General features: G+C 39.3%; 1 protein-coding gene across 2 annotated transcripts; it reads left to right on the top strand.

Moving 5' to 3' along the window:
* The first annotated feature begins 9,720 nt into the window (after positions 1–9,720).
* On the top strand, positions 9,721–14,340 carry LOC104215422 (probable tetraacyldisaccharide 4'-kinase, mitochondrial). 2 transcript variants are annotated; one of them, XR_708187.2, is made up of 9 exons: positions 9,726–9,971; positions 10,052–10,175; positions 11,145–11,384; positions 11,796–11,945; positions 12,077–12,286; positions 12,452–12,511; positions 12,763–12,843; positions 13,579–13,797; positions 13,898–13,983. XR_708187.2 is itself a non-coding variant. In XM_009765223.2 (8 exons), exons 1-8 carry the CDS (start codon positions 9,784–9,786, stop codon positions 13,732–13,734), a joined length of 1,209 nt encoding a protein of 402 aa, XP_009763525.1. In that variant the 5' UTR covers positions 9,721–9,783; the 3' UTR covers positions 13,735–14,340. The 2 variants fall into 2 exon arrangements, 1 of the variants encoding a protein (XP_009763525.1); XM_009765223.2 differs by having other exon boundaries at positions 9,721–9,971; positions 13,579–14,340.
* The last annotated feature ends 2,194 nt before the right edge of the window (positions 14,341–16,534 follow it).

A 16,534-nucleotide genomic window follows, 5' to 3' on the forward strand; every position in this document is an offset into this window, starting at 1 on the left:
GATGGTGATATCATAGTCTTCCAATAGCTCCAACCACCTTCTCTGCCTGAAATTGAGATCCTTTTGTTTGAACAAGTACTGTAGACGCCGATGATCCGTGAAAACCTCGCACGACACGTCGTAAAGATAATGCCTCCAAATCTTCAATGCATGAACAATGGTTACCAACTCTAAGTCATGAACATGGTAATTTTTCTCATGGACCTTTAACTACCGCGATGCATATGCGATCACCCTGCCATCATGCATCAATACTGCACCAAGTCCAGTACGAGATACATCACAATATACCGTATAAGATCCTGAACCTATGGGAAACACCAACACTGCGCCGTAGTCAAAACAGTCTTGAGCTTCTGAAAGCTCGCCTCACTCTCGCCTGACCATCTGAACAGGGCACCCTTCTGGGTCAACCTGGTCAACGGGGCTACTATAGATGAAAACCCCTCTACAAACTGACGATAATATCCCGCCAAACTCAAGAAACTTTGGATCTTTGTAGCTGAAGTGGGTCTAGGCCAGTTCTGAACTGCCTGAATCTTCTTAGGATCCACTTGAATGCCCTCTATCGATATGACATGCCCCAATAAAGCGATTGAGTCCAACCAAAACTCACACTTCGAAAAGTTAGCATATAATTGGCTATCTCTCAAAGTCTGAAGTACATTTCGAAGATGTTGCTCATGCTCCTATCGACTGCAGAAGTAGATCAAGATATCATCAATAAATACAATCAAAATGGAATCCAAATAGGGCTTGAACACCCGGTTCATCAAATCCATAAATGTTGCTGGGGCATTTGTCAGCCCAAATGACATCACTAGAAACTCTTAATGCACAGGCCGACTCTAAAAAGCTATCTTAGGAACACTGGATGCCCTAATCCTCAACTAATGGTGGCCAGATCTCAAATCAATCTTTGAAATCACCTTGGCACCCTGAATCTAATCAAATAAGTCATCAATCCTTGGCAATGGATACTTGTTCTTGATGGTGACTTTGTTCAACTGCCTATAATCTATGCATATCCTCATCGATCCATCCTTCTTCTTCACGAACAACATATGCGCACCCCAGAGCGAGATGCTAGGTCTAATGAAGCCCTTATCAAGCAAATCTTACAATTATTCCTTCAATTCTTTCAACTCTGGCGGGGCCATACGGTATGGTGGAATAGAAATGGACTGAGTGCCCATAGCCAAGTCAATAAATAAGTCAATATCTCTTTCGGGTGGCATCCCCGGCAAGTTTGCAGGATATGGTCGCAGCAAACTCAACCTCACACAACGGTAGGAAGAGCGGGCGCTAAGACTTTTACCCGAGTAGTGGTAGCAGGGTCAATTTCCATAGGGAGCTTGGAATGGAGTTGCGTATTTGTTCAGACTAGGAATGTGTGTTTGCTCCTAATTGTACTTCTAACATTTTTTGGGGTTTTTGTTTAATAACTACTATTATCAACTACAAGTTTAAGCTAATTTATGCTGAAGGGATATGTTCTAAGTTGTGATTAATATAGAGAAAGGCACTAGGGTCGTGGCATCACCTAGGTGGTTAACTAACGGGTAGAGACTACTAATAATAGATTGACATATTTGGGATCAATGTTATAACCGTTGCACAATTGTACCCACTCTCACACCTCTCGGTAGGGAGAGCGAATTTGCCCAATTGACTCTCTCGAGACCAATTGGGTAGGCCAATTAGACCAAGCAACTTGGGTTCAAGTAGGGTGATTACTCTCTCGAGGTTTAACCCGTTAATTGGGACTACCATTTCTCATGGGTCCACCCCAATTCCTTGTTGGGTCAATTTTGGGGTCATAGACTCTCTTTCTCAAGAAGAGTCAAGACCCACTAAGCTAGAATTAATATTTGCAACCATCAATCCTTAATTAAACCATAAAATTAACCCAAATAACAAACACCCAATATCAATCTATCATTAAGAAGCAACACCCATTAATTACCCACACTAGGGTTGAGCGACAACCCTAGCTAATGGATTTAGCTAGACATAATTAAAGAAGAAACTGAAGAAATAGAAGATGAAACAACCATATTAATTAATTAATAATGTTAAACTACAATAATCTATTATGAAACCAAGCTATAAATGCCCAAAATAGGCCAAAACATAAGTCTCACGAGTGCAACAGCTATCAGATGTACCAAACTTAACCTAAAAATGGTAAAATGTTCTATTTATAGTGGGCTGGAAAAACTGGACAAAAATACCCCTGCGGGGTTAGTGCGGACCGCACAAAGTTGGCACGCGGCCGCACTGGGTTGCTTGACCTCTGAATCTTGCTCTATGAAGATGGTGATGCGGACCTCACAAAGTTGGAATGCGGCCGCATGAAGACTGGCGCGGACCGCACAAAGTTGTTGTGCGGCCGCATAAATGGTTTTGGCAACTTCTCTGAACTTCACTGACACGGACCGCGTGACCATAGAGTGCGACCGCATGGAGAGGGACGCGGGCCACATGAAGTGAGACGCGGCCGCATGGTTTGCTTCTGGAATATGACACTCTCTGAACTTCTTGGACGCAACCGCATAGCAAGATTGTGCGGCCGCATGAGTGAGACGCGGGCCACATGAACTGGGACGCGGCCGCATGAGTTTGACTTGTAGTTTCACAGTCTCTGAACTCCTATGGTACGGCCGCATGACATGATGGTGCGGTCCGCACCAAGTTCTGAATGTCCTTACTTTAATGATCTTTGACACTTGAGCAGGTTTCACTCCGATTTGAGCCGATCTTTGACGATTTGTCACTTTATAGCTCAAACCTGCAATCAAGCGCAATCTGTAAGCATTTTGGGACTATTTTGTAGCAAATTACACTCAAAGCGCAGGCAAGTATGGGTATAAAATATGTTAAAATCCTACTTATCAAGATACACCTCTGGAAACTCACGAACAATTGGCACTGAATCCATGGAAGGAACCTCCGCACTAGAATCGCGAACATAGGTGAAATAAGCTAGATATCCCTTCTCGACCATATGCTGAGCCTTCACATAAGAGATAAACCTGCTGGTAGAATAGTCAGGAGTCCCTCTCTACTCTAATCGAGGCAACCCTGGAAAGTCTAAGGTCACTGTCTTGGCGTGACAATCCAATATATCATGATAAGGTAACAACCAATCCATAACCAAGATAAGATCAAAATCTACCATATCGAGGAGTAGAAGATCCACACTAGTCTCAAGACTCCCAATGGTAACCACTCACGAACAGTAAACACGATCTACAACAATAGAATCTCCCACAAGTGTGGACACATACACAGGAGCACTCAAAGAATCACGAGGCATAACCAAATATGAAGCAAAATAGGATGACACGTAGGAATAAGTAGATCCTAGATCAAATAGAACTGAAGCATCTCTACGAAAACCTGAAATAGTACCTGTGATAACAACGTTAGATGACTCAGCCTCAGGCCTGGCTAGAAAAGTATACCATCGGGGCTGAGCCCACTACTCTGAACTACATCTCTAAGACAAGTTTTAGCTGGCTGGCCTCCACCTCTAGCGGCCTGACCTCCACCTCTAGCGGCCTGACCTCCACCTTTAATGGCCTGACCTCCACCTCTGGCTGCCTGACCCCTGCCTCTAGTTGCTTGAGCGGGTGGTGGTGCAACAAGTGCTGGAATCATGGTACGAGAACTCTGTTATGGCATTCTTCCCAATAATCTTGGACAGGTTCTCCTGATATGCCCAAAATTACCACACTCAAAACATCCATCCTAGTGTTGTGGCTGCTGGAGCTGAGATTGACCCGAACGGGCCGGATAACCACAGTGATAAATATGAATCGAAGGTGCATTGATAGGAGCTGATCGTTCACTGTAGGTTGGCTGCCCAAAATAAGGCACATAAGGACCACGACCCCCTAAAACACTGTGGGATGCCTGAAGCGCTGACTGAAATGGCCTGAGAGGATGGCCTTTACCAAAAGTACCCTTGCCTCCAGACGAGGCACCACTGAAACCATCGGAATGACGAGGCCTCTTATCAGACCCTTGGCCTCTCTACTATGCCAGAACCATCTCAACTCGCCTGGCGACATTAGCAGTCGTTTGAAAAGAAATCTCACCCTCAATATCCTTGGCCATCTGTAGATTGATAGGAAGAGCGAGACCCTCAATAAACCTCCTCACCCCCCCTCTCTCTCTCGGTACAAAGCAGAAGAATAGCATGACAATCCAGATCCACAAAACGGGTCTCATACTGAGTCTAACATACTGCCCTGCTGGAGACGCTCAAACTACCTACGATAATCCTCTCTCAGTGTGATCGGAAGGAACTTCTCAAGAAATAGCTGAGAGAATTGGTCCCAAGTAAGAGTAGGCGACCTAGCTGTTTTGGTAGATACATAATCCTTCCATCATCTCTTGGCGAAACCCGTCATCTATAACATAGCAAAATCGACCTTATTGGTCTTATCTATATCCATGTTCCGCAGCACCTCATGGCGCGGTCAAGATAATTATGTGGGTCCTTAGAAGGTGATCTACTGAAGTGATCTGGGAAGAGCTTGGTAAACTTGTCCAATCTCAATAAACTCTCGGAAGACATGGCATGACCATCACCGACCTGTGCCGCAACAACTGGCTGAACTACCCCGACTGGCGGGACTGTTGGAGTTTGATACTAGGGAGCCATTTACTCCAGAGTGTGAGTAGCGGGAGTCTGTGATCTTCCCCCATCCCGATAGACTACTGGTGCCATAGGAAATGTACCGACCTAGGTCACACTTTCCATAAGACCCACCAAACAGACCAGAGCATCCTGAAGCACTGGGGAGGCGATGAACCCCTTTGGAACCTAAGCTGGTCCAACAGGTGTTGTCTGAGTTGGAACCTCATCATCAAAATGTACTTGAGGCTCTATTGCGGGTCTTGCTGCTCGAGCTCTGGGCTAAGCTCTTCCTCTGGCACGACCTCGGCCTCGACCTTTGGTGCGACCTCGGCCTCGACCTATGGCGCAACCTTGGCCATTACCTCTACCCCTAGTAGGAGCTGCCACTAGGTGCTCCGGCTGTTGTCCAGCTGAAGATACGGTGCGTGTTCTCGCCATCTGCAAGAGATCAAGAATATAAGAGTTCAATCATTAATGGTAGAATAAAATCGCATGACATAGAAGAATAGAAGTGAACTTGTTCCTAACTCCATAGCATTTGGAAGATAAGTACAGACGTCTCCGTACCGATCCTCCACACTCTACTAAGTTTGCTCGTGACTCGTGAGACCTATGAAACCTAGTGCTCTGATACCAACTTGTCACGACCCGAAATTAGCCAACGTTAGAATAAATTATACATTTTTCAATTGTTTAGATTAAATAAAGAGAAAGAACAATAATAATTGCAGAAATCCAAAATAAAATGCGGAAACTAAAACAGCCAAACATTTGCTACAATCCATGGACCCGGTGTCACAAGTGCACGAGCTACTAGAGTAGTACAAACAAGGGTCTGAAATAAACATAAAGATGTCTGAATGAAAATACACATCTAAATAAAAGGGAAGGGGACTCCAGAAGCTGCGGGTTATGAGCAGATGTACCTCAAGTCTCAGCAAAACATGATCAATCCAAGCACGTTAATAGCCACCACTAGGACCGGCTCCAAAATTTGCACAAAAAGTGCAGAGTGTAGTATGAGTATAACCGACCCCATATACTCTGTAAGTGACGAGCCTAACCTCAACGAAGTAATGACGAGGCTAAGGCAGGTCACTTATACTACAACTTGTACGCAGTATATAATAAAACATGAGGAAGAAATACAGAACAAAATAAGGCAGTTAACTAAAGAAAATAGATAAGTCCTCAAAGGAAACCAAAACCAATTATATTACAAATCTTTAGAGTTCCGTATAAAAATACCGAGAACCAACACAGTATAGAGAAATAGAAGCACATAGGTTGTTGCGACGCATAATCCAATCCCACCGTACAACACAATCCTCTCGTATTCCACTGTAATAATATCACAATCATAATTATATAAGTATATGTTGCGGCGCGCAACCCGATCCCACCATATAAAAAAATCAGTATCACAATTCACCCTTATTTTACAGTATCAATCCACCCTTATTTCACTTGTTGCGGCGTGCAACCCGATCCCACCATATCATTACAAATATTCACTGAGTGTAGTTAAATTCATAATTCAAAACACAAGAAAACTCTACGGTTGATGACTATAAAACTGAATCAGAAAGGAAACCTTATACCAACTCATAATCCACATCTGTAATACTACATGGCAAGACAAGTCCAATAATGACAATTTGAAGGTGCATGTGATTCATTTTAGGCAAATAGCAATGAGTCATGAAAGCATGAAAAAGCCTAACATGTTTAACAGGAGAAACCATGATTAACAAGTAGCAAATAAAGCATGGAAGGCATTTAGAACATTTAACAGTTAAGGCAGGGAAGGAGAAAATTAAGAAAAAGAGGAAAATCATGGAAATAAGTAATTCGGCGGCGTATAAGCACTCGTCACCTTACATATATGCTGCAACACATGAAATACACATAGCACATAGTCTACGAGTTTCCAATTCCTTAAAATCAAGGTTAAACTCAACACTTACCACGCTTCAAAGACCAACTCAAAGCTCAACCATGGCTTTGCCTTTCGAACAAGCATCTGAACTAACCAAATCTAGTAAATTACCAACCAAAAGATTCAAAATAGGCCTTATAAACTACTCATGATTTCAAAAGATTCAATTTAGGTCATTATAGAAAAAGTCAATAAAAGTCAACTCCCGAGTCCGCTTGGTCCTAAAAGTCAATAAAAGTCAATTGAGGTCTCGGGAGTTGATTTCAAAATCTGATTACCCATTCACCCTCGAGCTCGGTTATGTAATTTATTTTGAAATCCGACCTCAATTTGAGGTCTAAATCCCAATTTTACAAAAATTCCCAATTCTACCCAAACCTCTAATTTCCACCATGAAAATACTAGATTTTAGGTTGAAATCTTATGAAATATAATGAAAGATTGAAAGAAAATAGGTTAGAATCACTTACCAATGGATTGGGGAAGAAGGACTCTTGGGAAAATCGCCTCTAGAGTACTCTAGGTTTGAAATTTTGAAGAAATGAGAGAATTCCGATCTAGCTCAACTTTTACACAGCTGCAGATGTCGCAATTGCAAACATCACAATTGCAAGAAAGAGGTCGCAATTGCGAACTCCTCTCAACCTCCTAGTAATCGCATTTGCAATAAAATGGTCGCAAATGCGAACCTTGATGCCCTCGCAAATGCGGACCTCTCGTCGCAAATGCGAAGATTATAACAAAAGGTGTTGAGTCGCAAATGCGACTCTGCCTTCTCAAAAGCGGAAATGCCAAGTTTGCAATTGCGAAATTTTACCTTGCAAATGCGAGGACCCGCAGTCATGCCTAGGCTCACAAATGCGATGGTTTCTTCGCAAATGCGAGATCTGCAGCAGACACCAGAAGCAACTATGAATTCTAAGTCCAATCCATTCTGTATCCTATCCGAAACTCACCCGAGCCCTTGGCGCTCTAAACCAAATATGCACACAAGTCTAAAACATCATACGAACTTGCTCGTGCGATCAAATCGCCAAAATAATATATAGAACTATGAATCGAACACCAAAATCAAATAAATTTTTCAAGAAAACTTTAGAATTGCTATTTTCGCAACCAGACGTCCGAATCACGTCAAACCAACTCAGTTTCTCACTAAATTTGACATATAAGTCATAAATATAGTAGTGGACCTATACTGGGTTCCGGAATCAAAATACGGACCCGATATCAATAATGTCAAACATTGGCCAAACTTTTAGATTTATTAAGCCTTCAAACTTCAATTTTTCAACAAAACATGATAACTCGAGCTAAGGACCTCCGAATTCGAGTTCGGGCATACGTTCAAGTCTCAAATCACGATACGGACCCAACAGGGCCGTCAAAATACGGATCTGAGTTCATTTGCTCAAAATGTTGACCGAAGTCAACTCAATTGGATTTTTAAGGCAATATTTCATATTTTACCAGTTTTTAACATAAAAGACTTTCGAAAAATACCCGGACTACACATGCAAATCGAGAAAGGCTAAAATGAGGTATTTGAGGCTTCGAAACATAGAATTAGGTTCTAAAACTCTAGATGAACTATAGGATCATCACAAAGTGTTTGGCCAAGTTTTTGGAAGAAAAAAAAGTGCTTTTGAGGAGAAGCAGAAGCAGTTTTGGAGAACCGAAAAAAGTAGCTTCTTTTTAGAAGCACTTTTTTGAAAAGCGCTTTTGAGAAAAATATATTTAGAAGTATTTTTTTAAAAGCTTAGCCAAATACTAATTGTTACTAAAAAATACTTTTTAAATTAATTAGCCAAACACAAAAAAAAAATTCACTAAAAATATTTTTTAGAAAATCACTTTTGAAAAAAATCAATTCTCAAAATAAGCTAAGTTTTGCGGCTAGACCAATAGCCCGTTTGGCCAAGCTGCAAAAATCAGCTTATTTTGAGAAGTGTTTTTTTTCAAAAGTGCCTTTCTCAAAAGTACTTTTTTGTGTTTGGCTAATTAGTTTGAAAAACACTTCTGAGCAGCAATTAGTGTTTGACCAAGCTTTAAAAAACTGCTTCTAAGTGTATTTTTCTTAGAAGTGCTTCTCAAAAAAGTGCTTTTGGAGAGAAGCTATTTTTTTCTGCTTCTACTTCTCCTCAAAAATATTTTTTTTCCGTCCAAAAGCTTGGCCAAACACCTCAATTTTTGGCCAAAAGTGTTTTTGGCAAAAAAAAAAAACACTTTTGGCTAAAAAGAAGCTTGGCCAAATAGGCTACAAACATGCTACTCCCTTCGTTTCATATTAGATGAGGTACTTTCCTTTTTAGTCTGTTCTAAAATAAATGACACATTTCTAAATTTGGAAATAATTCAACTTTAAACTCTTCGTTTTACCCATTTACCCTTAATGAGAAGTTTTTATAGCTACACAAATATTATGGCCCCACAAACCTTTTACCCCTTACGCTTTTAAGACCACAAGTTTCAAATCTCTTTTTCTTTTTTCTTAAACTCCGTGTCGAGTCAAACTACCTCGCCTAAACGGGAGTATTATAGCCTGTTTGGCCAAAAGTGCTTTTTTTTTTTTGGCCAAAAGTGCTTTTTTTTTGGCCAAAAATTGAGGTGTTTGACCAAGCTTTTGGAAGGAAAAAAAAGTACTTTTGAGGAGAAGCAGACGCAGGAAAAGTAGCTTCTCTCCAAAACTACTTTTTTGAGAAGCAGTTTTGAGAAAAATACACTTAGGAGCAGTTTTTTAAAGCTTGGCCAAACACTAATTGCTGTCCAGAAGTGCTTTTCAAACTAATTAACCAAACACAAACTGCTTCTCGCCAAAAGTACTTTTGAGAAAAGCACTTTTGAAAAAAAAATACTTACCAAAGCTGATTTTTGCAGCTTGATCAAACGAGCTATTAGTTTCATATAGACTGAAAACAAACATACAAAAAAACTTCGGAAAATTTTATTTTGTGTCTCATACAAGTGACACTAGTTGTATGAGATAACTTTTATGTCTCACAATTTTGTGGACCCAGATTTCTGTGGATCCAGAAGGGTAAGATTGAGATTCACAAATTTGTGAGATAAAAAGAAACCTCGTACAACTAGTTTAAGTTGTACCAGACACAAATTAAACTTTTCAAAAAAACTCCTCTATTACCCCTCGCACCCACAATACTCCACTTTTCACTCATCTGTTTCTTTGGAGTGTCAAATGGAGATGGAGAAGCTGAGGAAAATGGTGAACCAAATAGCCTATACACCAGCCCAAGACAGGCTCCGTACACTCTCTACACTTCAACTCTTTCTAATCCCTCTTCTCTCATTAGCTTCCACTCTCTATGGCTTCGCACTTCCCCTCCGTCATCGCCTTTACCAACTTGGTCTGCTTCACGCAGACAGGTAAATAAATCTCCCTTTATTATGATTTTGGTTTATACGGGACTTTGTTTCCTTAACATGTAGTGCTTTTTAACTGTAAGGTTGCCGGTGCCAGTGATTAGCGTTGGGAATTTAACTTGGGGAGGTAATGGGAAGACTCCAATGGTTGAATTTCTTGCACTTTGGTTGGCTGCTGCTGGAATTTCACCTCTTATTCTCACAAGGGTAGTCGCATTTTTTTTTCCTCTCTCACTTTTTTTAGTATCTACTTTATTTCATTATGTATGATTGTATTTGATTGAACATGAAGCTTGAGCTGTTAAATTGACTTGTATATTATATTAGTGTTAGTAGAAGAAAATATCAAATTAATTCTGTAATAGCTAAGAAGTTAGGCCTCCGTATCTTTGGTCTAGTGTTAAGAGCGAAGCTCGTGACGTGTGGGTTAGGCGCACGTCACAGGAACCGTGCTGCGGACAAATGCCTCGTATTTAAGTGGAGAAGGGTAGAGTCCCATTATCCATCAAGTTTTGAACCATGTGCCACTGTCCCTCGGAGATTTCTCGGTTATAAAAAAAAAAGACAAAAAAAAAAAGCCAAGAAGTTAGTGTGATAAAAAAAACATCACATGAAGATTAAAATTTGAATTCTTAAATGAATTTAAATTCTAAAAGTTGTGAAAGTTGTATGAAGTAATCCTATTAGAGGAAAGGTATCAAATATTTTTGAATGTAATTATAATGACAAGCGTGTCATATAAATTGATACCTTATAGTATTACTCCATATGTTTTGTTTTTGAAGTAATATTTTTGAAAATGAATGAATCCATCTCCCCCTTTTTTACCGCACTCAATTTGTTTGATATTCCATGGATTTATTATTAGCACAAGGGAACCTTGTAAACAGGCCACTTTTCTGGTTTATTGAAAGTGGATGATCTAGTGTTGCAACTGATATTTTATTCTCTCTCTGTGTTAATCTCGTGTTAGACTTACTGCCAAAGTTTGTCGAACATTAGTTACCTAAATCTTTCAATATAGGAAGAAATATTTTGAGCCTCTTATTTGGTTTGTTTTTGGTGTTGGTTTGTGATACGCAGTTGTTTTTGCTTTTTCTCCTTCCGGATGTACTTTGGACCATTTGCGATTACAAACACAAGGGTTGTATTTTGCGAAAATGTTTTCTTCTGCAGGGTTATGGTGGTGCAGATGAAGCAAAAATGCTCCAAAGGCATCTGTATGGGATATCTGTGAAGATTGGTGTAGGTGCAAACAGGGCCGTTACGGCTGCCAGTTTTCTGAAAAGATATGGCCACATCAGCCCTCGCAAGCATGGTAACTCAGATTTGGACAGACTTTTCTCTGATAACAAAAAGGGAAATAGTTCTTATTGTGACCAAATTGGGGTTGCAATCCTAGATGACGGAATGCAGGTCTGTGCCAAAACTGCATTTTAAGTGTTAACCACCTACTGATCGAACAGGAACTTTGTTGTTTGTATTTAGTAAAACTAATTCGTGCTATTCTTGGGTTAAATTGAGTTTAAAATGTTTCCCATCTTTTTGTGGAATATGTAATACCTCTCCAATTCCTGCTGTTGTGCTTAGTTGCAATCCAATATCTTCTCTCCTCCCCCCCCCCCCCATAATTATAACTATTTGATCTTCCAAAAAAATCAAAATTGGATACTATTTTTATTTCAGTCCCCAGACTTTATATCCCAACCGAATAATGGCTTTGCTTCTGACTAGGATTTATTTAGGAGTATGATTGTGGGCTCTTTATTTTACTTGTGACGTAGAACTTGTACTCACATTTTGTTAGCTGTAAAAATCTGAAAGCAGCATATCAGTTTGTGGCGTGACATCGAGATTGTAATGGTGAATGCAATGGTTCCATGGGGGAACCATCAGTTAATTCCACTTGGACCATTAAGGGAACCTTTGACTGCACTTGCACGCGGAGATATAGTTGTAATCCATCATGCGAACTTGGTATTAACACTCTCTTTCTTCTGTGTATCTGAGATAGCTTCTTGATACTTGTGAAGCATGACATTTGATTAGTAAAATTAGAAAATCAGATAGGATCACTGACGTCCATTTAATATGCTTGAGTCACGCAGGTCTCAGAAAAGGACGTTGAGGCCATAGCATCAGAAATTCGAACAGTAAAAAATTCTCTTCCTATATTCTTGAGCAGATTGGCGCCTTTATACTTTCTTAAAGCTCGCAACATGTCTCACAAATTGGCTTTGATGGACATCTGTAATACACTTGTCTTATGTGTCTCAGCAATTGGATCTGCTGAATCTTTTGTTGAAACAATAAAGAAGGTACAGGTTTTGAATTCTCTTGTTTGATGCTCATACAACCATCTATTTTCCTTCCTTATCTTTGAAGCTTTGAGGCAGTTGAGTTTTTATTCAACTTCTCGTTTGTTTTATTACCACTACTTATTATTCTCTCTTCTGTTCTAAAAAGTTGTTAAAACTTTGCAGCTGGGGCCAACATATGTTGATCGGCTAGACTTTAGTGACCACCATTTATTTGAAGCTAAGGTAGGTGACATCATCTATTTTTGTTTGGCTTCTCTTTTTACTCCCCTGTTTACTCATAGACTAGTAACGAGGACATTGTAACTGTGAAGGTCGACATTTAACGTGATTTCTCTCACAACATGGCACTCATAGATCTGTCATCCACCTATTTTCCGCCTGGATTCTATGAATTGATGTTTGTGCTAGACATTTTCATTTTTTTTTTCTTTTTCAAAAACTTGAGTATTCACTTTGGTCCATAATAATGTTAGGATATTGACATGATCAGAATGAGACTTTGGAATCTTCAATCAGACTTTGCTATGAAGCCTATTGTTGTTGTAACAGAAAAGGTAAGTAGATCTTGCAAAAGGTATCATCTTCTTTGTTTTGTTTCCTGAAAAGAGATTAATACATGATCAGAACTCAGAAAAGGTGAATAAATCTCACGAATAGGTATGATTTTGTCTGTAAAAAGATATCGTGATGTTGAGAATCTGGTCATTAGCAAACTACATGTGACAGAACCAAGTTACCTGGAGTTTATACACGCCAACATAAACAAGCTGGTACAGTTAATATAGCAAATATATTTTACTTAAATATTTTACAGGATCAGAAAATGCAAATAGTACAATTCTGATCCTAAGACAACTGCATTTGCCTCAGTGTCTGTACTTGCATCTATAGTTTTTAGCAATTTGTATATAGAAATGGTCCAATCCTTCCGAAACTTGCTCATGTGGTAGATGGCACCCTTGTTTTGTAATGGGCTCGGCTGGCCGAGGTAGCCCTTGAATGAAAGACATGAAAACCCCTCGCTCTTCCCTCCTGGTGTTTTTTGTTAAAAAGATGTTAACTATCTGTCGACGTGATGGCTGTGTTAATTCAAAAAACATAGACCATTAAATTTGTCGTTCATGACCTTCCTCTTGCTATTGAGAAACTATTGTCACTGGGTATGGAATTGGTAGTCAGTTTTAATTTAAAGAGTTCAAATCAAGGCCTCCTCTGTATAGTATGATTCACGTACACAGTAGCCAACAATTATTACGATTTTCTCACAATCACTGGTCTTGATTTGCTAGGACTATGATAGAGCTCCCGAGGTTCTTACATATTTGGATCCATATGAAGTGTTGGTTCTTTGCTCCAGCTTGCAAATTCTACCTCATAAAGGAAGCACAGAAGAAACATTTAAGAAGTGTCTGTGGCAGCATTTGGAAGTTAGCTGCAAGGTCTAAGAATGGTCTTCTGGCACTATTTTTGAAGGACATATAAGCTTCAATTCTTAATGCTCAGAGTAGGTAAGCTCGATAAGTTGCAGTTGAGGTGACGTCTACACTGAGAGTGACATTGAGGTATGCATTAAATTCATAAGATTAAAGTTTATTGTTGAACAAGCAGAGCTATAGTACCAGTGAACGGAAGGAGGACGGATGACAAAAGGAAAAATATGTTTTGAAGTATGTGCATGGTAGAACGATTTGCCTCTTGCTACAAAGTATTTCGAGCTATATTGAGAACATTCAGCACAGACTGTTCTCCCAGGGTCAGAGTATTTTTTCCTGCTGTGGGAATGTGACTTTGTTAGTCGTCCAGGGATGATCTTGCTTTTACAGGCTGAGAGTTAAAAGGAAGGGAAATTACCAGTTATGTCCGTCCATAAGCAAATTAGTACAAAAATTAGTCAATTCATAAAATATTATTAATATTAGCTAAATGCTACTAATATTAGCCAATTAGCTATTTGCAGCAAAATATGATCAAATTTTTGCTTTCTTTTGAGTAAGTGTTGTTGGAATATGTTGGGTACATTTTGAGGAGTTTGAATCTCGGTTTTGTGATGATTTAGTGAAGTTTTGAGGAGGGTTGAATTGAAAATTCGAAAAGAAGGTGAACATGGGAAAAGATGATTTGTGTATCCACGTTGTGTATCATTTGCGTATCACATATGTATCATGTATATTAACGTATACCTGCTTGTGAAATACATGCGTGATACATGTGTCACAAAAAAACTTTTTAAACTGGATTTTAACTATGAATTTTGATACCAAACTAGTCCAAATCATCTTCAATCTTGCTCAAATTTTGTATATCACCTTCAATGTTTTAAACGAATTTCAACCATACCCATTAAAAAAAATCTTTTTTGCCTAATTTTTTAAATATTGTATATCATTTGTCCTTATGTTGTGGGATATTATTGGGTATGTTATTGTTGTTGTATATCATTTGTATGAATTTGACTCCAAACTAGTCTAATTTACCTTTAAACTTCGCTGAATTATATATATATATATATATTATCTCATCTATATATTTTCAACGAATCGCAACAATACCTATTAGGAAAATAATCTTTTTGTCATGACCCAAACTAGAGGGACATGATTGGCACTCGGGCCATACCTGCCGAGCACCAGCGTACATTTTATCTAACCTTTCTTATTATCTATAAGGGCTGACGAGATCAACATAAATGGTAGACATGAATCATGAACAACCAATAATGATAGATAATGGCATGAACATACACACCATGGGCCGACAAGGTTGTCATGAAGCTATATATAAGGTAAGAGCCGAAAAACTGCCATGAGAGACTATACAACAAGAATCAGCCGATAAGGCTATCCAAATGATACATGAGTCGACACTTATCTATAAGCCTAGGAACATAAGTGCTGCAACATTGCCGGAACATGGCCTCGACATACCCATAATGTTTATAACAAAAATGCATACCAAGACCACGACAAGTCCGGAGAAGGGATCTCGCCAACAATCGTTGAACTGGGCAGCCTACTGTGGTGGGGGAGCTTCGTCTACCTGTCTATCAGAACCTGCAGCACGACATGCAACGTCCACAAATAAAAGGGACGTCAATACGAATAAAGTACTGAGTGTGTAAGGCAAGAAGCATAAATAAGAATATTAATGTAAAGAGGGATAGATAATATACAACATGTAATATCTGAGTGCCTCTGAGGGCGAATGGCATGAAATGCATGATACTATATATATATATATACACACACACACATATCATCATCATCATATTGTACCCGTCCACGAAGAGGACTCGGTAAAAATGTACTCGGCCATCATAAGACTCAGTAGAATCGTACCCGGCCACGTGGAGCTTGGTAAAACCCAATTGATTAGTGGTTGCACAATAGGTGTCGTACCCGACCGACTATATCGCGGCTTGGTAGAGTAAAATAGAAACATATATATAATGTATGCTGGACTCATGGGATCACGTTCTAAATCTTTCGGAGTGACATAAGTTTGGTAACCTACGTATACATTATTAAAGCTAATTCGTCATCATAAATCTTATTGGAACCATGAAATACCAACAACATTTGATACGAATAAGAGGAGCAACATCAACATCAATTTTTCCATAAGAAGGGAAACAATGAGTACTACTAGCTTGTAAGAGTGGAGTATCTTTGGAAGCGCATTCGTTATATTATGTACAATCGGAGTCGTGCAAAAGAAAGAAAGAGATAGCCTCACATACCTAGCATATACTGCCCAACCTCAAGCTATGCAAATCTCATGGCTCCTTAGTCTACAATAAGATAAATGATACTATCGTTATCGTTTAAGCGTCATAACTAGCATATATCAACCGCAACCTATTTTACGATAAAACAGACAACACCTCCCATATTTATATGACTTCCCACAAGTTACAACAATCGCAAAACAGCCCAAACAACATCAACAACACCAATATAATTCAATATGAGCTTCTCCGATTTTCTTAACAATCATATTGAGCGACAAACTCGTTTTTACTAATAACAAAACATAAATTGAATCCAACTTATATTCCATAAATTGGTTCACAGACTTCAGAACATCATACATATATGTACGATATGATTGCTTGTTTAAAACATCCACAAAATAACTTCCAAAACAGCCTCATACGCCTCGCACCCTAACTTTTATTGTCAATCACTTGTGTTTCGTGTTTTCTTCTTCAATAAACTTAGTTAACACCTAGAAAATCTTAACAACAAC

This window comes from Nicotiana sylvestris, chromosome 7 (assembly GCF_000393655.2).
Source record: "Nicotiana sylvestris chromosome 7, ASM39365v2, whole genome shotgun sequence".
In the NCBI taxonomy this organism is placed as follows: Eukaryota; Viridiplantae; Streptophyta; class Magnoliopsida; order Solanales; family Solanaceae; genus Nicotiana; species Nicotiana sylvestris.